The 26,305-nt window shown below is 50.7% G+C and overlaps 1 protein-coding gene across 1 annotated transcript; it reads left to right on the top strand.

Annotated features, from left to right (window-relative positions):
* The first annotated feature begins 222 nt into the window (after positions 1-222).
* Positions 223-25,242, top strand: LOC137591479 (Krueppel-like factor 7). Its single transcript, XM_068309505.1, has 4 exons — positions 223-458; positions 14,758-15,385; positions 21,994-22,117; positions 24,866-25,242. The coding sequence occupies exons 1-4, from the start codon at positions 357-359 to the stop codon at positions 24,915-24,917; spliced, it is 906 nt and encodes a 301-aa protein (XP_068165606.1). The 5' UTR covers positions 223-356; the 3' UTR covers positions 24,918-25,242.
* The last annotated feature ends 1,063 nt before the right edge of the window (positions 25,243-26,305 follow it).

Genomic DNA, 26,305 nt, shown 5'->3' with positions numbered 1-26,305 from the left:
TCATCCGCCCATTCGCCTTAAATGGAGAAGATGAGCAGTTGATTGACACGTTTAAACGACGCCCCCCTCATTTACGGAGCCACTCCCCTTGCTTTGGCTCCGTGTCAGTGTCTAGTTTGGCAACACGGATGCGCATGGAGCCTCCATCGCATCCAGTATCTGTTTTTACGCACCGACTCCGATAATGCGCGCAGGTAAAGGGACCGTAACCGACACGTTTCCAGCCGCTACAGCCAGAAATCAACCTCCTCTCCTGGACTAATATGACAGAAGTGGATGCGGAGGTCTGATCCAGGCAACGACAGGAGGCGCATTTCTCTCGGACCGTTCTCGTTCCCCCATCACCGAGCGGCAGCATGGATGTGTTGGCGAACCACAGTATCTTTCAGGAACTTCAGCTCGTCCACGACACCGGCTACTTCTCCGCCATGCCGTCTCTGGAGGAGAACTGGCAGCAGGTAACATCCCAACTTTACATTCGGCCGGCGCGTCCTTCGTTACGCAGAGTCGCGGCTTGATGGACCCGAGGTTCAGGCGTGAACTTTGAAGCCGTGGATGCGTGTAGTGGAGGGAGAAATGATGAGACGAGATGCTTTATATCACTCCTATCTGACAAGTTTCCGGGGAGACGGTGAAGTGGATTAGATTGGAACGCACCCCGGCGCGTAATAAAGCTGTCAGGTGCGATTTGGGAAGATGGAGATCTGCATCCTGTAATAGGGACCGAATTGGTCTTGAATAATACATCCGCTTCCCTGCGATTACTGAGTTGTGAACCCCCCCCACCCCCCGACTGGAGAGAAGTCCCCCCCCCCCCATACCTCTCTTCTATAATAGATGCCCTAACATGTCTGGTTTGTTCCATCTTTAAATGCAGTGGTGAAAGAAAAAGCAGCGCAGTGTTCGTTTCCACGTTTTCTCAGCCGTTCATTTAAGTTTGGTGGATGATTGTGGAGAAATCAGCGTGGGGAGTGGGCGGGTGGGGGGGCACGGGGCCACATGGAGATGGATGCCCGCGGAGACGCACTTTAAACGGCCTTAACCGCGCCGGTGTCAAACATCTCAGCCCGGTGGTTTTAAACGTTATTATTTCTGCTTCTAATTTCCTGAACATGTTTATGACTTTAATATTTTTAATTTTTTAAAATTATTTTCATGTGCTCAAAATCTGCACTTTTATGATATGAACCCCTCATTCAAGCCTCCACCTTCCTTCTAATGTTCACTATATTCCGGATTAAGACTCCACCTGCTTCTGCTGCTGCTGGTGCTGATGATGATGATGATTCTTTCCATGCTGCATTTTTACTGTAAAAAAAAAAAAAAAAAAAAAAAATCATTGCATGGAAATTTGATGCCTGTATTGTTCCTGCAATATGAGATTCAGCTTTCCCTCACGTCTTTGCACCCTGAAGGAGGGGGGGGGAAGGATGGGAGAGAGAGAGAAGCCGGTGCGTGACCACGGATCCATTCCTTGTGGCCAGCAGCCTAATTGGCATCCTACTGTTAGCCACCGACGCGTCTTTTCATAACAAGTCACCCCCCCCACCCCTCTTCGCTGTCAGTAAATTTTTAAATTGCTGGGGCCTACGTGGAGCATATGCAGCCAACCCCCCCCCCGTACCTCAACCACAGCCTTCATATCAGAATCAATACCTAATCCAAATGGAGGAGAGGAGCTGCGTGTGGCGAGAGACATCGGGTTCTCTCTCACGCCCGTCAAACGCCACCTACACACGGCTGCGGTTTATTCCAAAAAGGCGAAGGACATTTTACACATGCAAAATCCGACCTGACACCCTTTGACTACAGGTGCATCTCCTACTGAAGCCTTTTTGACCTCTGAGGCCCTCTGCGGACCGCTTGAGCAAACATCAAGAAGTTTAGCGGAAGGCGGCGCGGCCACGTTCGCCCAAAACGACGGCTGCGCTCGTCGCGGCGAGGCGGAGACGCCAACCGATCCCCTCCTGAATACATGAATGATGAAGCGGCAGACGCTCCGTCTCCAGCTGCGGCTGAGTCGTCTCCTCTGTATTCCAGGCACAGTTTACAATCTGATGCTTTTATGGACTCTGATGGGGGAGATAGGGGGGCCGTTGTAGTCGGCCCCCTAAATGGTTCTCTGACATGCGGCGGGAAGAATGATGACTGTGTCCCCTGTCGGTGTCTGTGCAGCATGAAGCAGACATTATGGGGGATGACAGGGGGAGGGGGGGGGGTGAAGAAGGGAAAGTGTTCCAGCCGTCCCAATCTGAGGCTCCATTATTAAATGGAGCCAAACTGAACTGGCCCCCGTTACAGACGGCAGGTCGTGGTCAGAAACCGGCGGCGGGGCCGAACTGGATGGACTGAACGTCATCCGGAGCGCTTGACCCTGATGGGTCGGATGTAACCCGACACCGCAAATGACCCTCACACACACTCCATACCCCCAACACGCATACTAAGCCTTGGGCTCGACACACAAACACACACACACACACACACACTGATGGTGCCTACTCAAGCAAAATGTCTGCATGCTCCTCCTCCACGGCGTCTATATGTGGATGTGGGCGGAGTTTACTTGGCTCTGGTTTCTATATATGGAAGGCGCCGCACGGCGCTCCGGCGCGACCTCCATCTGCATCCGCTAACATCCACGGGGCTAGCGTTAGCGACTCCACAACACGCACACACGTCCCAGACTGCTCAGGGGTGGAGGAAGTTGCAGCACACGCACACCCCCCCCACACCCCCACCGCTGCCGCTGCAGGGTTTCACATTTCACAGTCCGGTGGGCTCACAACCCCACCCCCCCCACCTCCCAACCCCCCCAGGAGCAGCAGCCGCAGCTCAGACATGCAGAAAGACAGAGAGAAGAGGAAGCTGGAAAGGCGAACGCCATCCCCAGGAACAGGTGGAGTCCTGAGTCGTCAGAGGTTAAAGGTCAACCGTGGATGGGTTTGAAGGTGCACTCCTGACCTCTCTCTCAACTTACAGACAAGTGCAGGAAGAAAAAAAAGGAAAAGGAAGCGATGGAAGACAGCAGAGAATCTGTGAAGATCCATATGCATCCATATGCTATCGTGTGTGTGTGTGCGTACGTGCGCGCCAGCGCGCGTGTCTCAGCAGGTTATGTAATCGTCAGTAGGCCACAGCTGCTTTCTCACACACACACAGCAGCCGCCCCCTCCTTCCCGTCTCCATCCTCCTCCATCCATTCTCTTCTTCCTGCTCTCCCCTTATAGAATTAGCGCGGGTATGGATTTGTGATCTCTGCAAGGTTCCGTTGCGTAAGCGCAGGATTCAGTTGCCTCTTCATGTAGATACGGAGCTAAAGGAGACGCACACATCACATGCTCACCCTGACCTTTCCCTGGCTGCTGCTTGACATAATTTTATGCAAATTAAAATGAAATCAATCCTTGGAAACGGATGCAGCTCGGTTTCCCCCCGTGAGCAGGAGGCGGAAGGACAAACTGCGACTTAATCTTATTTGTCTCAAAGAACTCCGTTGTTGCACGCCCGTTGGCTTTATTGAAATGTCGTTTCAAATGATGGCAGGAAAACGACGACCTGCTGAAATCAGGTGTGGGAAGACAAACGTGGTTATTGGCTGGTAGGGGAGCGGCATGGTGGGACAGAAGACACTCCTCCTGACGGCGTTTCAAACACCAGAGTGGAGTTAATCTCCAGACGTCCTGATGAGCTCGTGCTAACTCGTGATGCTCAGATATGAAATTGATTTCTGGCAGCAATTGTTGTTCTTGCCTTTAACCGACGGCAGTCAGGAGATCTGGAAGACGGATGCGAAATGGAACGTATTTGACACGGCTTTGACGATGATGCGCAAGGAGCTTGAAAGGAAGCCTTTGTGTGTCGGTTGACAATGCCGCATCTCTGCTGGAAAGCTTCGCGTCTGAAGCCTCGTTCACGTCCTGATTCTAGAAAGATTTGCCCAAAACGGCGGCAGAAAATTCTCTTGATTTCCGCTTTGATTTGAAGGATTTTTGATTTCTGGTGCACAACTTTGTGTGTTGTTGTGTAATGAGATGTGTGAGCGACCCTCTGACCCACTAACATCCATCCACCATAAGAGCGCTGGTGAACTCTGCCCCCCCCCCCCCCCGGCTCATCATTCAAGCAACGGAGAGGCGATTCCCGTGATGGGGGCTGCTGCTGCTGCTTTATGGGCGTTGATGAAAAGCTTGGAAGCACTGATGAAAGAGACGGCGTCGGAGGAAGTATTCATTTGTCTGACTCTCTGGTGACGGGCCTGTCAGCGATAGAGGGAAGGGGTGTGAGGCTGAAGGGGGTGGGGGGCCAACAAGCACATCTTTATGTATGGCTTCCGTCTGCAGAGCTCGCTGCACCCCCCCCCCACCTAGGTTTGATTAACAGCCAGCAGAGGAGCCGTGGTTTCCTCACACCGACACACATGGCTTGGCAATGATTCTCACATCATTTGAGGCGAAATCGGGAAGCTGTTACAGCACCTTACAGTGATCCGACATGCTCCGCTGCCGCCATCCCACTTGGCAACCACGGGAGGATGGAGAATGGGAGAGCTGGTTTTACACTCCGGAGTCACCACACACACTCACACATACACATACACACACACACACTTTATCTCTTTCTGCCGCGGTTTCTCTTTTGACTTAACTCCGACAACCCAAGTCGCAGCCGCCTTCTTTCGATTGCTTCCGTTTAAAGTCAGTTCGTCTGCAAAAGAAAGTTCGGCTCAACATTCAGCAGAATGCTGGATTTATACAACGTCAATCACGGTCACTCACAAATCACACAGTTAAAAATTGTGCTAAAGCTTAGCGTAGCATAGACTATTGAAGTGGGTGCGGTGGACAACCTGGCTCTGTCCAAAGCCAGAAAACCTCTGGCTATGAACTCAAATTGACCACACACACTCGGGGTGGTCACGTATGCAGATGTGTGTTTAAGTAGCTGCTAATTAGAACATTTGCTGTAATTTCACGGCTAGCTGCCTCTGACCTCCTGATGCCGTGTTTTACTTTGTGTTTTTAGGGTTTTATCCTGCCGGAGTTCATTAATCCGCTCTGGAAGCATTTCCTTTATGTATTTTATTTTGCCTACTTGAAGACATCGACTGACACTTCCTGTCTGTCTTCCTGTTTGTACAGCATTACTGTTCATCGAACCTTCCCACATGTTTGTGGATCTCTTTGGCTTTAGTAAAGGCCACACGTCCGACTGTGTCCAGACGACTTACATCCATTGCTGGTCGCGACATATCGAGCGTTGCATCCCATCTTACTGCCTACCTGTTGCTAGGCAGCCTTGGCAAGCAAGAAGAGCAGCTTGGCCTATTTGTTTGTTTAGCTGTCAGTCTACAAGCTAATCCCACCCCCACCCCCCCACCACCACCCAAGGGACTCCTAGCATCCATAAAGCAGAGATCCGGCCATGTGGACCATCTCTCTCCAAAGACGGAGCGAGAAAGGAACAAAAGGGAGGGACAAGGGCAATTTGCCCTGAGTAAACACCGCTGCTTGTTGTCATCTGAAGCCTCTCATCCATCACAGCCCCCGGGCTCTGGGAGGTGACAGCCCCAAGGACGCGCCGTCACAATCCAGCTGGATAGTTTATAAAGCAACACCGTCATCGGTGAAGATCACGGCCGGAGTGCCAGTCCGGCCTTGTTGACTTTTTTAGGGTTGGGTGCTTGTAAAAGTCAATGTCCCGTCCCACCGGCGTCAAAGACACGGCAAGCTCTGCTGGTGGGTGGGACTTCTTCCGTCTTACATAAGCGGCAGCAAGTTTAGCGAGTATCCACGCGGTCATGTGTCTGCATACCAGCCTCAATACTCAGCTGTGGTTGTCTGGCACCTCATCCAGAGGCATTGCCCACCTGCTGCGGCTCAACGCTCCAAAGCCGCCGCCGGGACCTTTTCCGCTTTTAGTCTCGCCCTCCCTTCACGCGTTCATCTTTTCTCCAAGGATTTCTCATCGTCTTTGCTATTTTTCTTTCCATTAGCGGTGGGTCGATGAGTCATAAATCTGTCACATCCCTTGCATCCGATGCCTCGCAAACATTTCTTGAATAAGTATCATTATCTCTCTGGATATCTAACAGACTGTATTTGATATTCTCAGGTGACATTTGAATTTAATCAAATTTCCAGAAGGCACAATCGGATGTTTTTGGATCGCTCGTGTCCAGCCGATACTTTTTTTTTTTCTTCTGGTGCAGACAGATTCAAACCCTGATCTTAATCTGTCGGTAGAGATATTTTAAAACCCAGGATCAGGACTTGGATGGGCGGTCAGAAATAGATAAAGGATGTGTCCCATTGTCAGTAACTGATGCTAAATACAACGGAAGATGAAACTGGCTCCTAAATTACCCCAGAGACACTGATATCTGCAGCCAACTGTGTGTCATGTAGAGTCAATCACTGGAAGCCCTGGAGGACTAAGTTGTCTCACTAAGACACAACTTGTAGCCTGGAAACCAGGCGGATTCAGCTTGAATCGGGATTATCCTCCATGTCAGAGCATGAAAGCACAATTTGTCACGAGGAAAAACATCATTTTGACACAAAGCCTAGAAACACACCCTGTAAGTGAAGCCAGCGGTAGACGTCCTGCTTAACTCCTGGAACGGCCTGGTAAGTGGCCTTCTGTGCTTTAATGAGACCTGTGGGGGGAGCCATTCATCAGCGTGACAGCACACCTCTGCTTCCCATTGTTCTGTCCTGGTGTGTGAAGAGAGCAGTGTGTGTTTTAGCTTTAATGATGGGCTGGCAACCCTTTGATTAGATGGATCTCCTGGTGATCATGAAGATTTCGGCTGCCAAAATACATCTGTGTTCACGCCTCACGTCCTACCCCCCCCACTCCCAGAGAACTACAGGACTCGTGTTTGACACCAATGAGATGTCACTCAACCCAAACGGACGTCGTCACATCAAACCTTCACCATCCGACCCCCCATGGAGGAAGCAAACCCTTCCTTCCAATCCCAACATTAGCGCGGCCAGCCGACACGTCCTCCCACCGCCATCTTTTGCCCCAGATGTTATTTTATCACAAGCTGATGCCCATTAATAAAGCGGCTCGCCGGTGGCTGGGGTCTGGTCCTTCGTCATTCTGGTGGGTGGGTGGGTGGGTGGGGGACTTATTTGGGTCGGCAGCTATTTTCAGCCCTTGATGTTGCCAGGAATCCTTCAGGGAGTAGCCACTGTTTTATAAGAGAGCACATCAATAATTTTCATTGGTGTGTATCTCTGTCTGTAAGTGTGTGTGTGTGTGTGTGTGTGTGTGTGTGTGTGTGTGTGTGTGTGTGTGTGTGTGTGTGTGTGTGTGTGTGTGTGTGTGTGTGTGCGTGTGTGTGTGTGTGTGCGTGTGTGTGTGTGCGTGTGTGTGTGTTTGTGTGTGTGTGTAGACAGGGACGTGAGACACTCGGCAGACAGACTTTATTGGGTTTATACCTGTTTGTGCAATGATGTGTGTGTGTGTGTGTGTGTGTGTATGCGTGTGTGTGTGTGTGTGTGTATCTCCATCCGAGCACATTGGGGTGTGACTGTAGTGAACCCTCGTGTTAATTTGACACCCTATAAACCTCCACCCCAAATCTATATGCAGCTTTTATTCCGGGCGTCGCCTTTTTGCCCCACAATCACACGCTTTTCCGAATGAATGCGCTGCTTGGGGACACACACACACACACACACACACACACACACACACACACACACACACACTGGAGTTAAATAACACCTTTCTTGGTGCTCCGGTCTGCCCCCCTCCCTCTCCGCGGAGCGCTCGCACATTGTCAGGATGAAATTGGGGTGAAAAGTCCTCGCGCTCCCCTCACACCTCCCGCTGGAAGTGGGGGGGGGGGGTGAACGGGTTCAGGCCTCCTCCGCTCATCCTCCCTAACCTAAACTCTCTCTCTCCTCTGGAGGGGAACACACCGCAGGAGCGCCGGCTAAAAGTCGTCTCAGTATTTTTAAGCGGCTTGGGCTAATCTGCTTCTTTCAGGTTTGTTTTGAAAGCGTCGCCGTGGGAATAAAGACGGGACGACAGCGCCCCGCCTCCTGTGTGAACGGACCCGAGTGCTCGTGTCGCCACCGAGATGTGTGTGCACGCTCTCGTGTAACGACAGATTCCACACACACACACACACACACACACACACACACACACACACACACACACACACACACACACTCTGACCCAACCTCGAGCTAATCCACCTGGAGCCACTGACCTGTAATGACCGGATCGTCATACCTGCAGCGACACGCTTGTAGGAGGAGCCATTGTGGTGGTGGTGGGGGGGCACGGCGCCACGGTTCCACTTCACGCTCCTTGGACGTGATGGGGGGGGGGCACGGAGCGGCGCTCCGACAGCGCCGTGTGAAGAGGAAGCAGAGGTTTTCCGCTTGGCTGTCCCCTTTATCTCTCCCTCTCTCTCCGTTTCGCAGCTCGCCACACTTTTTGTTTCTCCACGCCGTTTCCAGCCGAGGGCCCCCGTGCTGTGGCCCCCGTCATTGTGTGCGCTGACGAAGATTAGCCAGCCTACCCTCACACAATGGGGCCCCCACATCCGGAGCACAGACTCCCCAAATCCTGCTGCAAGCTGCTAACCCTGGTGGAACACCAGAGTCGTCGCCAACGCACCCCCCCCACACACACACATACACGCCACACACACTCTCTGTGTGTATGGACATGCTGTGCTGAAAGTCTCCTGATTAGATTAGGGGGGGTTCTGACGCGCGACGACTCTCACACCCACAAACAGCAGCTCACCCAAATCTAGTTAATAAGAGACAGAGCCCCCCCCACCCCCAGCGAGTGCAACAGCTCCAGTTCTGGGATTATACCCCCCACACCCCCCATCCTCCATCCCTTCCTATTCTTCCCTCCTCTGCATCTCTTCCTCCCCTCCATCATTCATCTCCTTCAGTCTCAAGATGTATCCTCTGCCCCCCCATCCCACCCTCACCTCTCCCACCCTCCACTTAATACCAGAACAAAGGCTCTCCACGCTCTTTAGATGGAGCCCAGAGGTCTTTATATGCATTCACTTGTTGTAGCCGAGCCTCTGGCCTCTGAATCACGTCCTAACGCCCTGAAGGTCGCCCTGAAGGTCGCTCTGAAGGTCGCTCTGAAGGTCGCCCATCTCCGCCGTTCAATCTGTGTGCTGGTCGAGCGACTCCGGAGGATCCCTGGTGCGTGTGGTGTACCTTATCTGGATGGGTTGTCCAAACGACATCAGTTCGAGTTTAAGGGGAGGACTTCTTAAGATGTGTCCATGTTGTTTTAGTTTCACGTAGAGACAGGAAATGAGGGCCACAAATCAGTCAATCTGTGCTCGACTACTTCCTGGATTGTCCCTGAAACCTTTACCTGTCTGCCAGTGGCTCCAAAACGTCGGGAAAACTACAACACAGAACATCAGAAAGCAGAACCACTCAGATGTAAATGTCACCTTTCTTGCCCCGATACGTCTGTCTAGATCTCCTACTGCGAAAAAGGCCTGAAGGGGGCGTCTGTAGTGTTACGGGGGTGGGGGGAGTCCCTCATGTCGGCCATGATGTCGGTGTGCTCTCTGTTGTGTCTGCTTGGAGACGGCGATGGGGGAATGTGTTTCTGCTCCATTAAGCAGAGGTCAGCAGGTTTGTCGGCCCTCTTAGTGCTCCATCAGTGCTGCTTCCCGCGAGATGAAAGCTACTTTGAACCCCCTCCCTCCTTCGCACACGCACACGCACACACACGCACACCCATCGCACACATACACACCCCAACGTGTCGCACAAACCTGCTTTGGCGAGGACATTTCATGCCCAACTCGACCTTACAGTATCCCGTAAAAAGAAAGGTTCAATCCCCGTGTCCAAGAGCAGAAGACTGAGCGTTAAATTAAAGCCACGGCTTAAGCCTAACATGTAAATGTGGGCATCGAGTCCCCCCCCCCCACACACACACACACAGAATTGCATTTGCTGTCGTGCCAGGAGTGTGTTAGAGCAGAATGGAGTGTGTGTCAGGTTTACAACCCAACGACTTTATTCCCTCAGACTCCGTCAGCGGTTTGTGCTTTAACAACTGGCAGCGTGTTATCAGCTGGAAGCCCCCCCCAGCCCCCCACTGAGGGGTGGGGCTGCGTCGCCCGGCTCTGATGGAGGGTCTGACGGCTGACCTGATTATTAGCGTGAGGCTAATGTCGCCCGATAAGGCCGTGTGTGTAATTAAGCTGTTTCCACGGCTCCTTATCTGCAGCGAGGTGAGAGACGAGCCGCTGGTCGAGTCGCCCCCCCCCTGCCCCCCCGCCTTTATCGCCCTCTTCATTTCAAGTTTTTTTTGCTTACGTGGGGAGGTGCTCCTCACTCCTTCCCTCCCGTCAAACTGAACTCACTAATCTGAAGTCTTTGCGTGTGAGACCTGGTCTCTGTGGTGTCTGTCCCCCCCCCCAGTAAGGGAGATGAATGAGCTCCTCTCTGCACCCCCCCCCCCCCCGGCCCTGTCTCTTCATGTCTCTAGTGCCTCCGCTACTCAGGAGCCCCCCATCAGGAGCTCCGGGGTCCCTCCTGGCCAAACTGCACCCCCCTGCTGTGCCCTCCGTTGGGGAGGAACAGGATGCTTTATTCAGATCAGTGTTGAGGAACATGTAGCATTACCCCCCCCCGCCCCGCCCCGCCCCACACCCTTCGCCCTGACCCCACCCTGTAGGCAGGCTCCCCATGGTGACGCCACGTCGCTCTCCAAGGAGTCTGCAATCGGGGGGTGGGGGGGCGGAGCCTTAGCGAGGAACAAGAAGGAGAAAGCCCCTGAAGGGCGGCTTAGAGTGAAGGGGTGCTTTGTGGAGGTGTGTGTGTGTGTGTGTGTGTGTGTGTGTGTGTTTGTGTGTTCGGGTTGGGGGGGGTTGTGTAAGTACTGCTCAGTGAAGCTCTTGATTAGCATCTCTGTCGGCTGTCGTCGTTAATGAGCTCCAGCGGGGGTGTCATCGGGTATCGATGACGCAGCGGGACGCAAACACACAGCGGCCGCCGTCGAGGTGGCGAGGGTGGCCCCCGCCCAGGGGCCACCGGCCATTTAGCCGTCACCTCAAAGTGATGGCTAAGGCCCGGCCCAGCGGATCGATGGGGGTGGGGGGACGTGGATACGCTCAAACACTTTGTTCAAGACCTCAGTCGGAATGGAGTGCCACCCCCCCCCACCCCCCAGCTTCAAATAGACGACTGTAAAGAAGCCGGAGTGAAACGGGAAGACATAAAAATGAAATGAAAAAGAATAAGAAAAAAATAAATGAAACAGTCGAGCGGTTTGGTTCTGCTTCTCCCGTTGATGCGATCCTGATGTGTTCCCTCCCCTGCGGGGGCCACACTGTGATTAATTCCTCATAGGGGTTTTAATCAGAGTCGGTGTCGCATTCGTATTGCATTCGCATCCCGTGGATCGCAACCAGAACCCTTTTTACTTCCCCGTAACCGGAGACCATGTGTGATTTCAATAAAGGAACGAAAGCAGCAATAAACTTACTGTCAATTAAACGTGTGGCGGCGAAGGAGGAGAGGAACGCTTTTAAAAAACAACAACCGAGGCTTGGATGGAGAAACACCCCCCCTTGGTTGACGATAGGGGATTCAGAAAAAGAGAATCCAGGTTTCAGGATCCCCAACTGTGGCAACGCCTTCAAGGAAAGTGTTGAAAGGAATCATGGGTAATCTTTCAAAACATCCCCTCCCCTGCTCGCGGCCTTGTTATATCCCTGCCCTTTTCAACCCCGCTATCATCAGCTGTGAATATTATTCATAGCATCTTGTCTCTATCACAGCATCTGTAAAACTAATCACGGTTATCCTAAATTAATGAGCCGTATCCGCCCCGTTCCATTTATCTGTTTAGTGGTGTTTGGGGGCCCCTCCTTTAGGGCATTATGCATGCTCTTCTGTTCATATTTATAACCCCAGCTTTTTATTAGCCACGTAGCGGGGTGCTAACAGTTGGGAAGCAGCCTGCTCTTTGATGGTGATGGCAGGAGGCTCGGCGAGGGCCAAATGTGACGGGGGCGAGAGGATCAGCTGCCAGGGCGAGGGCCCCCGCTGAAAGGAAGGGAGGAGAGGAAGAGGAGGAGGGAGGAGAAACTTCACCTTCACATGATGAAATGCAGGAGTGAATTATTTCTGGGTCGACCTGCTGGACTTTGAGATGTGATACCTTATGAACAGTTACGAACAGTTATTAACAGTTCTCACAGGTGGAATGATGCATGCTGGGTCATGAGCTTCCCTGGTCGACAAACTGGTGTGAAAGCCTCATTGGTTCTTGTCTCTTTGCTCCGCCCTCGTCTGGTGACGGTGAATCAGACTTCGGTCTAAAACGCCTCAGAGGAGCACCAGCACGTTCACAAACTGTCCCGGATTACCGCGTTTGCCTTCAGTCTGCATTTTCCCCTCAGAATCGGGGGCCGCTGGAGTGACCGCTGGATTGTCTCAGCTTATCCTGGCTCCCGTGAAGGAATCATCCCAAAAGCCTTTCAGGAATTGGACCCGGGTTTCATGCAGAGCAAATTGATGTTGGCTCCTGAGACCGGCGTCAGTCCAGCAGCCAAAGTGGGCCACCAGCTCTCCTTTATCCTGGCTATTGTGCGATGCTTTTTGGCTCCAGATTCTCACCTAGCATGATTGCATGCAACCACATCCAGTTCCGGACGCGTGCCCTGCACACACGGCAGCCCCCCACCACCCCCCATCACCTGTGTGACCTTCTCTCTCACAATGTTAATGCCACCACCTGGGGGAGGAAGGAGGAGGGGTGAGGGCTTGATGGAGTGATGGGAGGAATGAAGGAGAAAGACCAATGGAAAGGAAACCATCCCATCACCTGTATTCTGCACGAGTGCACACCCAGCACACGCATGTGCGTGTGCATGCATTGGCAGCCCCGTGTCCAAACACGTCCTAGCACGGCGGCGCGCTGTAAGCCGACATTAGCGTGTGTGAATGACGCCCTTCTACGTGTGCATGCGTGTGCGTTGGTGCACGAGGCCTGTGGCTTTGCCCCCTGACAGGATCCTGTTCTGCCAAATGTCACACTTCCAAAACGGATCGGCCCCCCGCCGAGGAAATGAAGTCAGCACCTTCCTTCACTCCTGACTCCCCCCTCCTCTCCCGCCGTCTTCACCTTGTCCCTCTTTCGCTCCCTCGCTCCTCCCCGCTCAGCCCTCCTCACACTTATCCTTTTCTATCCTCTTTTCCACTCCCTTGAACTATCTCTGCCTCACACACACACACACACACACACACACACACACACACACACACACACACACACACACACACACGGTTTGCGGTCCTAAGCGTTTTGCTGAATAAAGCCCTCTTTAACCGGCTGGTTTTAGCGGATAATTAGTCCTCACCTTGGGACAGGAGGAGACGACAATGAGGTGAAAGAAAAGGGTGAGAAAATGGTGATTTTGGGGGAATCGATAGGGTGAGGTAAGGAGGGGAGGGTTGAAAAGGAAAAGCTAGGAAGGGAGGATGGCAACCGGAGGGCTTCAAGGTGTGCGGGTTAGGGTTATTTTCCTTTCAAAACACCCTCAAAATCCTTCTCAACATAGTTTTCATCATCATCTGGGAACGCCGTCTATTTAATGGTGTGAGGACGGACGAAGGGAAAGAACAGCTTCTAATTTAATCCAGAGATACGCCGGCCATCTACGGGATACCTGTCACATGGTGCGTGACGGAAATTATCTTTGAAAGCCATCATGAAAAAAACAAAAAAACAAAACACCCAAAATGTGTTGGCGTTCAGAGGGGTGGGGGGAGGTAGGACGCGTCGTTTTCACGTTGTTGGTCTGTAGCGGCGTTTTAATTTGCTGTCGGCGAGCGAGGACTGAACACAGTCGCTAACGCAAACCCTTTGTGTTCCTGGAAGAAGACAAGTTACAGAGAAATCACTCCCTTAGCAACAGACAACCCCCCCCCCCCCAAAAAAAAAAAAAACGAAGAAAAAGTGCTTTTATTTTTAGAAGGTGTAAACAAGAAAAGGGGCGGTGGAGTTGGGGGGTGTTCACTCTGTACCGCCGTCTTACTGATCGTGGAACTAGCTGGTGTGTCTTGTCTATTTACACACAAATGAAGTGGGGGTGTCCCGCTCCGGCGAAGCTGCTAGCCCCCCCCCCATCTTAGCTGTCAGAACAGGTTAGCTGCTACAAGCCCAACACAACGATCCTGAGGAGCCTCAATGTAGTCGCTTCATCCCGGGACATGGAGCGTCCTTCTTCTGCCTCCCCACTTTAGACTCTTGCAAGCGTGTCGTGTCGTAATGGACTTCGTAATGGAGGGGGGGGTAACACTTTATTTACCCTCCATGGGTAGAGGAGATTGGAGTGATGTGGATGAAGCGACTGTGGCCACAGCTGAATAAATCTTCCTATCTTCAGTGAAGCCGGTGTAAGCTTCACAGATCGCTGTTTGACGGGAGTCGGGAGCGTTTCTCCTGCTCTCCGGTCGTTTTGCACTACAGTGGCTGCAATCAATCAGTGTGTGATCAATCAATCAGTGTGTAATCAGGCACCGTGCTGGAGCTGCAGGTAATCCTGACAGTCTTGTGGCTATCTGTGTGACAGCTGGCACCCTGCACAGTGTGTAAAGGCACATCGGATGATCCGTTGACTGTTGACGCTGCCAAGTGGGATTTGAGCATGAGGGTGGGGCAGTCCAGACACCTGCATTCAGTCTAAACCTGAGCCTTGACAGTCCTGACTCTTTTCTCTTGCAGACCTGCCTGGAGCTGGAACGTTACCTGCAGACGGAGCCCAAGCGTCTGTCGGAGCTTTTCGATCAGGACCTGGACGGCCTTCTAACTCCAGCCTACCTGAAGGAGGAGGGCGAGGAAGAGCTGACGGATGCCCTGCTCCCCAGCTTGCCCGGCCTCCCTGAGCCTCCAAGCCCACCTCCAATGATCCTCTACCCAACCCTGAAGACGTTCCCCTCCACAGGTGCTATGAAGAGAGACCTTAAATCCAAAGGCCAGGGCCTAGAAAGTGTAGAAGGGATGGAAGGCGTCCACCAGGCCCAGCTGAGTGCCGTCACCTCCCTGACACCTCCATCATCACCAGAACTGGGCCGGCACCTGGTCAAACCCAATCACACACTGACGGCTTCGGCTGACGGGACTCTTACCCTGAAGCTCGTGGCGAGGAAGGTGGGGCTAAGCGCAGCACGACTGGTAGCAGCGCACGCTCTCCCTGTGCGGGTGAACGACGAAGACGAGGCGACCGCTTGTGTGATCGGGGTCGGGGAGCTGCCTGAAAACAAGAAGAGGATCCACCGCTGTCAGTTCAACGGCTGCAGGAAGGTGTACACCAAAAGCTCCCACCTGAAGGCTCATCAGAGGACACACACAGGTGAGACCTCACTGTTAGCTGTCATAGCCTGTGAATATGAGCACACGGTTGTCTGATAGATCATGTGACCCTCTGACGGAGGAGCTTAGAGGTCACCTCTCACCACGGCAGCCACCAGCTGCTAATGACGTTGATTGACACTCATTTCTAAAAAGACTCAACCCCGAAGCTGAACGGCTGCCGCGCGTTGAGAACAGGAAGTTTGCACACGTCTTTTAAAAATGGAGGATTAAAAAGAAACTAAAAAGCCTTTTATCAGTTTGAAATTGCAGATTTTTTGTCCTTACTGGAAGTGAAACTCTTAGTCCCTTTGGTTCAGTGCTGTTTTTTGGTCTTCCATCGGTTTCTCCTTGAGCGGTCACACGTGCATACAACATGAAACAGTTTCTGGAGAATTATGTGGATGTGTTCGGGAGATTGTCTGATTTCCCAAAAGAAACATAAACTGTGTGCTGGTTTCAGCATCGACATGTGAGGGCTGCTACTAAACTTGCTCAGATCAGATACGCAATGTACACAAGATGATCAGAAACGTAAATTCTAATTTAGCTAGTCCTCCCTGCATCCCTGGCTGGAGCCAATAAGGACTGGCCCCTCCTTTCAAGGTGCTTCTAAAGACAGACGGTGGGCGGGGGGAGCCATAACTCCTGCTCTTCCATCTCAATCCCAAACCACTCAGACCCTGTCGAGGAGCTGCCTCCGTCTGAGGACCTGCCCCCTGATGGATGGATTGACCTGAATAGGCTGCCGTCTTCTCGTTTATTCAGGCCCCCCCCTGCCCTCTGTGCGCTCCAGAAGTCAGTGGTTCTCATCAGGGGATGGAAGCTACCTGCTTTAGCGCAAGTGCTAATAGGGTGATGAATAATGCAGAGCGTTCATTTTTAAATGGGTTTAGATCCAGGTGCCAGGGCTGGAAGGAGGTTGAGAAATGCTTTTTTGATTCTAATCTTTGGAGGAAGGTCAGGCTGACTCCAGTGTGCAGCATCTGTGTGTGCCTTTATTAATTAACAGGGTTAGGGTTCGGCGTCCCGTACATCACATCCCATTCACACCCTGCACTGCTAATGCAATGCTAATTCAGCTGGTGTGAGCAATCTCCATTTGAATCCCTTTTAAAATAATTGGGCTCTCTGTCCCCTAAGACAGCGGTCCCCAACCACTGGATCGCGACCCGGTACTGGGTTTGCGGGCCATTAGGTACCGGGTCACAACAGGGTGGCACAGAACGTTTGAATTTTTCTTTTCTTTTATTGATTAGCTGTCCAAAGATGTTTTATTTTGAAAAGGAACTTCTTCGCGGAATGACACACAAACAAACGCGTGCGTCTGTGCCTGTTGACAGGTCTTGGTCACGTGACAGGTTACCAGCCATTACCCCTCAAAATTAAGCGCCTACAAATGCGCCAGTGTTCTGGATTAAAGTCAAAGCAGAATATACTGAGATCACCTGCTTCCATTTCCTATCTCTGTGAAGAGGGATTTTCTGCAGTGACCATAAACAGAACCAAACTACGCAGTAGAACGGACGTCCGGAACACACTTCCGGTGTCATTGTCTCCCGTTGCCCCTAGATCAGCGGTCCCCAACCATTAATTCTGATTATTATTATTATTATTATTTGATTGCCTTGTTCACTCTTTTAAAGAGAAACGATCAGTATTTCTCCTACGTTAAATACACTGATCGTAAGTTGCTATACTTCAAAATAAACCTCATCAGTGCCGTCACTTGAATCAAGTTTTTTTATTATAATTATTTCTTATAATTATTTCTATGTTTTGAACTGCCAGGAGGCAGGAGGCCTAGAGGAAGACCAAACAGGAGGTTTATGGATGTAGTGAAAGAGGACATGAAGGGAGTTGGTGTGAGAGAAGAGGATGCAGAAAACAGGGTTAGATGGAGGCAATTGATTCACTGTGGCGACCCCTGAAGGGAAAAGCCGAAAGGAATAGAAGAAAAGATTTCGTATAATTATTTCGTTTACAGAAATGTTGATTATCCATTTATAAAAAAAAAAAAGGTTGCTTATTGTCAGTTGATGTCTGCATTTTACATAAAACCACTGCAGTGATTTTATATTAGACTACAGCCGTCCTGGCATCATTAACAATTATTGAGCAAATGGGGGCCGGTTTGTGAAAATATTGTCTTAGATGAAACCGGTCCGTGGCGCAAAAAAGGTTGGGGACCACTGCCCTAAGAGATGCATTCAATGGCATAACGAGATGTGAAAGGCAGCATTTAAAATGAAATGCATTGTGGGCTACAGTCTGCACCTGGGCTAACGCGTAGCTGCTTCTGAATGCGCTGCAGTCGGTGGAGGTATAGCTACAAGCGTCCATCATGCTAAATCCAGTTAGCAGGACTTAAATGTGATTGTCTTGATTCAGACCGCCTACATCTCTACCGTAACAGCTGACAGACCACCGGAGCATCACTCCAGACGTGCAATGTGTTTCCTGGCTCCGCCTCGCTTGTAGTTCACGTGAAGATGAGAAAAATCAACCTGTCAATGAGTGTGGGGGATCCTACCCCCAGCTGTGCACACTGTGGGTTCTGCACTATGGGTTCTACACTGTTGGTTCTACACTGTGGGTTCTACACTGTTGGTTCTACACTGTGGGTTCTCCTGGAACAAGGGGCAAGAAGGCACCACTGGTTTCCCTGGTGTGTTGTGTCCACAGGCTCCCCGGTTCCACTCCAGGCCAACCGGTCCAGCTCTGGAGAACCAGTGCCAGTTTATCAGGGGTCACAACTCGTTATTTTTAGCGTTGGAAGCAGCACAGGTCCAGGATGCCAGGAGGTCCTGGCAGCTTCTCCGCCACTCTGGTCCAAAGTGAAATAACTGAACAACTTTTTGGAAAGATTTACATGAATTTAGCTGCTGGCGGTCATGTTGATGTCCAAACGGATCCTGTTGGCTGGCTTATCAACGGGCAACAACATCAGTTCAACTTCTACTTCCAAATGAATGTTGACAAACTAGAATCCACAAGACCATGTAATACAATGATTTAATATGGATTTAGTTTAAGCAACAAATCTCAAGCTAATGACTCCAACCCTTAATCAGCTGATCAGCCAATGGTTTCTTGAGCCAACACTGCCTGAGAACATGGGAGGTGTCACCTCTTAGAATCAGTGACACTGAGGTGCAGTTTAACATCTCACACCATAAAGGGTTCGGTTCCAAGAAGACCCCCGCCAGTGTATCCTTGTCTGTTCCGAGAAAAAAGCATCAAGTAACGTGAAACTCGAGGAATGTCGACAAAAGAAAAAAAAACCCACAGAAGTTACACCGAAAGACAGAAGGAGAGGAGAGAGCGAGACAAAGAGTGGATGAAGACAGTGATGGGGAGGGGGGTGGTACAGTAGAGCTACCCTCTTCAGAGAGAGACAGCAGTGCCACGGGCCCCCCATTCACAGAGCCATTATCCTGACAAGTTTAAAGATGTCATTACTCAAATCCTCTTTTTCTTAGTTGTTATTTCCATAAATTACTGCTGGAGAAAAGGCTATGATTTAATCTGGAATTAGACGGGCTGAGTGGGAATGACGGTGGCCTGTAGAGCTCTCTGTGAATAGGCTTATGGCAGATAAGGAATAGGACAATTAGATTTTGGGCCGGGTGAAGCGACGGCTAGAACACGAGCACTGCTCACTTATTCTATCCTCCTTTCTCATTCCCCTGTTCTACTCTTCCTCCCTGTAGTTCTCTCTTCATTCACCGTATCTTTCAGCCCACGTCCTCTTCCTCTACCTCCTCTCATCCTCTCATTTTAAAGCTCTGCCAACATGTTTAGGAATGGTGTTTTTAATCTAAATTAACCTTCAGGCCAGTTGTAGGATGGCAGCATTCCTGCCCCACTAGCCACACCCTTGCTAACCACATCCCCGCTGGCCACACCCCCGCTAGCCACACCCTCGTTAGCCACACCCTCGTTAGCCACACCACTCTAGCCACATCTCCGCTAGCTACCCGAGTCACACAGGATGTCATTGGACAGATGTCCTGAGATTGAAATTCAATCTTGTGTTTTTATTTTTGGGAAAAGGAAGAGTTTACTGAATTTGCAATGGCAGGTTCTGGCCCACATTCTTTAAGGTTTTCAAATGGGGGGGGGGGGGGGGCAACGCTTTTCTAATAGCGAGGTGTGGTTAGCTCAGGTGGTGTCGTTGGTAACAATCCTCCCCTACTCCTGTCTTCTCTTTGGCTGTTTCTGTCTCCCAGTCAGTCAAAATTTCATCGAGGCCGGTTTTATCAGCTATAGCAAAGTAATATTAGCATTCTTGCTAACCACCGTTAGCATTTGCAGCTTCTCCTAACACTGAGAGAGGCATAAATTTGAAATGTCTTTTCTGATCGGAAGTCATTTTCACACGACTCCTCCTCTTCCTCTATCTGTGGACATTCCTCTTTAACCCCGTCCTATCCTCCTCTCATTCTCATTGGTCGGTACCCGTTGTGGGCGGAGCCCTGCGAGGCTCCTTCTAATGACCTGGAGACCCGGCGCAGCCTCCAGCGTCTCTTCCAGCTGATGGAGGGAATGAAATTACGTGGAGCGTTGGCACCTGAGAGGCTGACACAATGCTAGTGTGTGCGTATATGTGAGCGTTCGGAAGCTGTATATTACAAGTAATTGGATTACAGCGACTCGGGAAACACCCGGTTATCAGATTGCATATGAGGGATATCAGACTACCAATTTGATTATAGTCCAAAACACAAAAAAAACAAAACAGTTTTGATTTGACATCATTTTTCTGTGTAATTATAAATGTAAACATTTTCAATCTGAATAAGAAATAATCCACTTAGCTTCGTAATCGGAATATGTTTAACAAGAGGCCTAATCCAGAAGTAACAGAGCATAATCAGATTACTCTGATGAAACTGGCTAATCCACGTGGATTAAAATCCCTGATGGCAGTTTTAAAGTGACCTCCTTCCTTCGGGTTTGTGTTTGCGTTGAAGGCGAGCGTACACCTGTTCCGCTTGCCCGTGTTGGCGATGGAGGGGGCGCTGTTGCCTGGCAACGTGGCGGCGTATCGTTGGAGGAGTCCCTAGCTGAGTGGTTATGTACTGCTGCAGGCTCTGGTCTCTTAGTCACCCCCCCTCCCAGCTTTGCTTCTCCTGCCTCCTGCACCACTACCACCACCAGCACCACTAGAACCCCCCCTCCCCTTGCCCCGTACAGCACTACGGTTACCGTCGCTAGGCAACTGCCTCCGTACTCTGCCAGCGTGCTCGGTAATTGGCCAGTGGCATGGCGGCGTGCCGCTGCCAGATCCAGCCAGATGCAATGACTACTGCCTCCTCATGTTTCAGTGCCCCCCTCCTCCTCGCACACAAACGCACACACACACCCCGCCCCCTTGCTCCCGTTGCTAGGCAACACATTCAGGCATCCCAGCCTCCTGGGAATTTCATTGGCCAGAGCAGGATGGCCCAGACCTGCTGCTCCAGTGTTTAGCGAGGCAGCATGAAGGAATACGTACAGACAGGGACCGGGCTAATTCCTGGCTCTGCCTCTACCAGGAACACGGTTTTATTTTACTAGGGGATGAATTCAATCTCCTACATCCTTTCCTCAGCGCAGCGTTCAGCAATGCGTTTGATAGGAAGTGGTTTTCCAGGTCACATGGGGAGATGGCTATTGGTTGTTTTTTTTTGGCCCCTCCCTTTGAACCGATCAGCGTTCCATTGGAGGACAACTTCTCCAGGAAATTGCAGGTCAGGTTGGTGGCATATAATACAGTGGAACAACACATACTTGGCTCTAACGCATTATTGATTTCTTTAGCCTCTGCCCCCTCCCCCCTCCCACCTTGACCAAATCTCCACAAAATTGGTGGAAATTCTCCAACAGCTGTTACAAATACTGTTTCCACAAGCTTCTTCTCCATCACGCTCATCATCAGGGGGCAGCCGATCCATCAATGAAATCCCATTTGATAATGAAGCTTTGTGCCAGAGCCACTGGGGGGGCGAGGGGGTGTCAGTGTGTCACCGTCCCGGTGCTCCAGTTGCCAGCCAGCGCTCCAGATTGGATGTGACGGATGCAGGTGACATTTCCAGAGCTGGACGCAGCTGGCAGATTGTGGCTCCTCACCATTACACCGTGTGACTGGCCTAATTATCGCCCCCCCACCACCACCCCGCTGGGCTCCTCCTGCCTTAATCCACTTCTGCAGCACTTCTCTCCTACTCCACTTTTCCTTTTTCCACTCCTCTTCTCACTCCCTCATCCACCTTGCTTCTAATCCCCTTCCTTTCTCATCCTCTTCTTCTTTTGCTCCACTTCTCGCTCGTCTTCTGCGTGTTCAGCGGGATATCAGACCGGTGGGAGCGTCTCCATCTCACTCCTGAAACACCAACCTTTTTCTTTTTTATTAAAAAAAAAGAAAGAAACTGAAGGGGAGGCAGAATCGTCTCACCGTTAAAAAAATAAATAAAAAAAGGCTGAATGACTTCAAGATGCGCCGCATGCTTGGATTCAGGAGGATGTTTTTTTTGTTGTTTTTTTTGCATTAGCGTGTACCACAAGTCGTGCGATTGGAGGATGAGCTGGGTAACAGGTGCTCATGTGTGTTTCACTCTCCCCCAGGTGAGAAGCCATACAAGTGCTCATGGGAGGGCTGTGAGTGGCGATTCGCCCGGAGCGACGAGCTGACGAGGCACTACCGCAAACACACCGGCGCCAAGCCTTTTAAGTGCAACCACTGTGACAGGTCTGTCAACACACACGTCTCCTCCTCCCGTTATGTGTTCTTCCTCTATTTCCAAGGGTTATTTGAAGTAGTTCCTCCAGAACAGCGGGCGACGCATCCGCTTTGTGTTTTGTGCAGTTTGGTTTAGTAAAAATGTGTGACTAGATGCTGGTAACACCTGAAATGTGTTTGGTGCTGACCCATTTTTAAAAGCATTCTAGCAGGATTCCTAATGCTGCAAAACATGCAAGATGCAGCCTGTTTCTGTCACAGGGAATCGAACAGGACGCTCTCACACACACACACACACACACACACACACACACACACACACACACACATTGATCCACATGCAACGTATTAATAGTGCATCCTCACACGGAAGCGCTTGGCCTTGATTTGATGGCAGCGTTCACACTGGGACAGAGGTGTGAAATTCCAGTGGAATCCATTAGCGCCATCACACACCACTGGTATAGAATATTAATTTACACTTTTTTGGGTGCTCACATTTGTTGAACATTGACAGAGCCGTTACTCGCAGCTCAAATCCGTTTAAAGACGTATTCCACATCAGAGAGGTGGCTGGGTTTCTCACCCGGAGAGGCAGACCTCTAACCAGGATGGAATGAAGCCGTAGAGGTGCGGGTTCATCCTTTCAAGGTGGGATCTGCTTCAAATCTTTAGTCGCTCTGGCTGAGCTTCATTATACGTTAATTGTGATGTCCTTAAATGTGACATCAGACATTCGTTCACACCTCTGTCTGGGAGCCTCGCTCACACCTCTGGGATCTCTGGGTAATGTTGGCAGAACATCCACATATTTATGTTAAAGCCCTCCAGGTGGAAACCGTTGGGTCAAAGGTCATTTCCACAATGTTTGACTCGCGGAATGTGCTTTTTTAAATTGTATTTTAGCACCGAAATAGCATCGTTCTTTATTTTCCTGAAAAGTGAAATAAATGTTTTAAATGTTTGATCAATACTGGACAAGTTTGATAATCCACATCTTTAAGATTTAAAAACATCCCTCCTTTAATCATGTAGAGTTTCATTATGAGAGCACAGAAAGAAACCCCCTCAACCGGGGTACTCTGATTTAATGAGAGTGTGTGTGTGTGTGTGTGTGTGTGTGTGTGTGTACATCTGTGTGTGTGTGTGTGTGTGTGTCTCTGGCAGGTCTCATCTGGACAGACAGTAAATACAGTATTCCATATTCCACCCTTTTCCATCCTCCCACTCCCCACACACACCCACACACATACACACACACACACACACACACACACACACACACACCATACACCCACGCTGCAGGCACACCCCTAATTCATGCCCACCTCTGTCATGCATTTCAAGCCATCAAAACCCCTCCAGCCCAACACACACACATACACACACACACACACCCTGCTGAGATGAAGGAAAAGGGGAGACAGAGAAGACGGGGTGGGGGTGGGGGGTGAGGATGGGCGTGGGGGAAGGAGACAGACCCACGATGTGCCAGCTGGTGTCGTGCCCCCAAGTCGTGACTCATACTTTACCATCTGTCTGGCAGCGACGCACACACACATATGAACACACACATATGAACACACACACATGAGCACACACGCACACACATGGACACACACATGAACACACACATGCAGGTGTGGCAGTAAGATGGATGACTGGTGGCTCATCACAGTGCCACCCCCCCCCCCCCCCACACACACACACAACCCCCCTTCCTGGCCTCACACTGATTCATTCAGACAGTCGCCTGTGTCTCAGTGGGAACAGCCAATCTGAAAGTGGCGTCAACAACAACAAACTAAAACTGAGCTCCGCCACAGCAGGGGGGGGGTTGGGGGCGACGTGACTCCAGCACCGGAATCACGTCGGTTCACGTTGGTTTATGTCAGTTCTGAGAGGCACGACGAGAACCGTTATCAGACTACAATCATGCAATCAAAAGCTGTTCCCTTTCAGATCAATTCTCGTTTTGGAACAACGAAACCTTCCCTCCAAAAGGTTCCGTAGAGGAATTAGCGATCCGGCGGCGTCTTACTCCGTCTTTCATGATTACCACTTCGCAAAACTTCCAAACGAGTCTCCAGCTCCAATATTTCCAAACGTGCTAATCACCACAACATGCAGCTACCAATTAGCAAGAAAAGAAAGCAACACATGCTTTTTGAATGGCGCTCCTCTGAGGGAGCGGTAGCTGCGGCGTTAGCTCAACGGAGCGCACGGCGCAAACGTTAATCTGGCATTGATGGAAAACACGGCTGCTCCTCAATGCGGCTAATAAACAAAAACGCCAGCTGAAAGCACGCGTTCTATCAATTTGCGGCAATCAGTTTTGAAATAATCAAACATTTTTTGAAGCCCTGGCAGAAGAAGAGAAACTGGCGAGAGCGATTTAATTTCTCATCTCGCGGTGCTGCCCTCGCAATCCTGCAAGGCTGATTTCAGATGAGAGGCGTTCCATTCGCCTAATTTAGCTATCGTTTTACAGCACATGTTTGCCTGTTGCTGTACCAAACCCCCCCCCCCCAACTCCATGCTGTTTCAACTGATCCATCTGCGGGCTCCTAGTTATTCATGGCGCAGCTGAAGTCATTAGGACCGCTGCTGAAAATTGCTGATTATCAATTAGTTACACATATACTAATTGCGTGTGCGTTAGTTGCTCAGCACTCGCTAGCTAACGGGAGCGTTTAGCTCCGCCCGTGAAACAAGCGCGCCGCTAACAAGCTGCTCTCTGTCTCTCTTTGATTGCAGGTGCTTCTCGCGGTCGGATCACTTGGCACTACACATGAAGAGGCACATCTGAGGAATTCGAGAGGTCAGCGAGAGTTTAAGAGAGGGAAAGAGAGAGAAGGAGGCGGAGTGGAAGGAGGAGAAGGGAGCGTCATCTGCAGAACAACAACACCACGGAGGTCTGGACACACAAAGATCGCCAGGATTGGTGGCAGACGCACCACATGGAGACGCCGACTACAGACAGAAACACGGGCAAGACAGTCGACCTAAGCCCAACCAGCTGGTCCACGATGCCACAGCGATACCTCACAGACATCTCCCAGCGTTGTCTTACGGATGATACCAATGTGTCTAAGGGGGGGGGGGGGGAGGACGCCACGCAACAAACGGGAGGGACCTTTGCACCTGTAGTTGGCAGCTCTTAGTTGTAGTCGTCTTTGAAAATCGTCCCTCGATGAAACTCTTCCAAAATGCCAGCCCTGTTCACGAAGCAGTGCTCCACGCGGCGCCCTACTTGACCAGTTGTACAGTCGACGCCAGACTTGCTTGTTTTGTATCTTCACAACTTCCCGTCAGAACGACTAGCTTGAGCGGAGAGCGTCGTCTCCACGATGAACGCCAAGCCAACTTTCACGCTGTCAGCTACCCACAGCCTTCACAAGTCACCAAAGGTTATTTTATATACAAGACTTATGATAATTTTACAGTTTGTCCCCTGACCTTAGTCCCATCTGGATCCATTTATAAATCTTTTCTGGTTCGTTGGCATCGGAGCACTTATTTGAACGGAGCGTTAGATTGGATTTATGGAGTGGTTGCGTTGACGCTTTTGAGACTGATTGAGGTCATCCGGCGGATGGCTCGCTGTGAACATCATCCGTATGAGGTTAACTAATCTACTCTGGGAAAGACCGTCCATCTCCTAGAATGTCAGATGAAATCAAGAAATGCTCGATGGCTCCTTAGAGGGTAATTTCTCCCCGGGATATTGGCTCTTACGAGTTGTCATCAGGAACTGTTGCACAATTGACTCTTTGAAATTCTTTTTGTAAAAATCCCCCTCCGTCTTGAACCGGGAGACAATTTGGGACTCAACAGACACTGGCTTTCAAACGGCGCCGAGGCCAGTCGGCGGCCACATGCACAAATGGATGTAGCCAGCTGACTGTGATAGCACACCCAACGCAAGATCACTGTATCATGAAGGCTATATTGTTTCTAAGAAAAGATTCTCCTATTTGTTCAAAAAAGGACAATTGAAGAGACAATTTTAACAATGAATAACTTTGAAATGGATGCAGTTGAGAAAACAAACGAAAACACAAATGTCTGCTGTCGATACCTGAAATGATCTCTTTGGCCTTTGAGAGTGATTGGCACCTAACTAGCCACTGGGTCAAAGCGTGTTTTGTCCTGTTCACACCACCCATGCAGATATCTTCCAATTTAGCAGCTCTC

The sequence above is a fragment of the Antennarius striatus genome, chromosome 24 (genome assembly GCF_040054535.1).
Source record: "Antennarius striatus isolate MH-2024 chromosome 24, ASM4005453v1, whole genome shotgun sequence".
In the NCBI taxonomy this organism is placed as follows: Eukaryota; Metazoa; Chordata; class Actinopteri; order Lophiiformes; family Antennariidae; genus Antennarius; species Antennarius striatus.
The sequence above is the reverse complement of the archived record's forward strand: the minus strand, read 5'-3'. Positions and strand labels throughout refer to the sequence as shown.

Excerpts from the sequence above, each read along its gene's own strand:
- LOC137591479 (XM_068309505.1), top strand. The coding sequence starts at position 357 with ATGGATGTGTTGGCGAACCACAGTATCTTTCAGGAACTTCAGCTCGTC. Across the intron at positions 459-14,757 it reads TGGAGGAGAACTGGCAGCAG|ACCTGCCTGGAGCTGGAACG; the intron begins GTAACATCCCAA and ends TTTCTCTTGCAG. Across the intron at positions 22,118-24,865 it reads AAGTGCAACCACTGTGACAG|GTGCTTCTCGCGGTCGGATC; the intron begins GTCTGTCAACAC and ends CTTTGATTGCAG.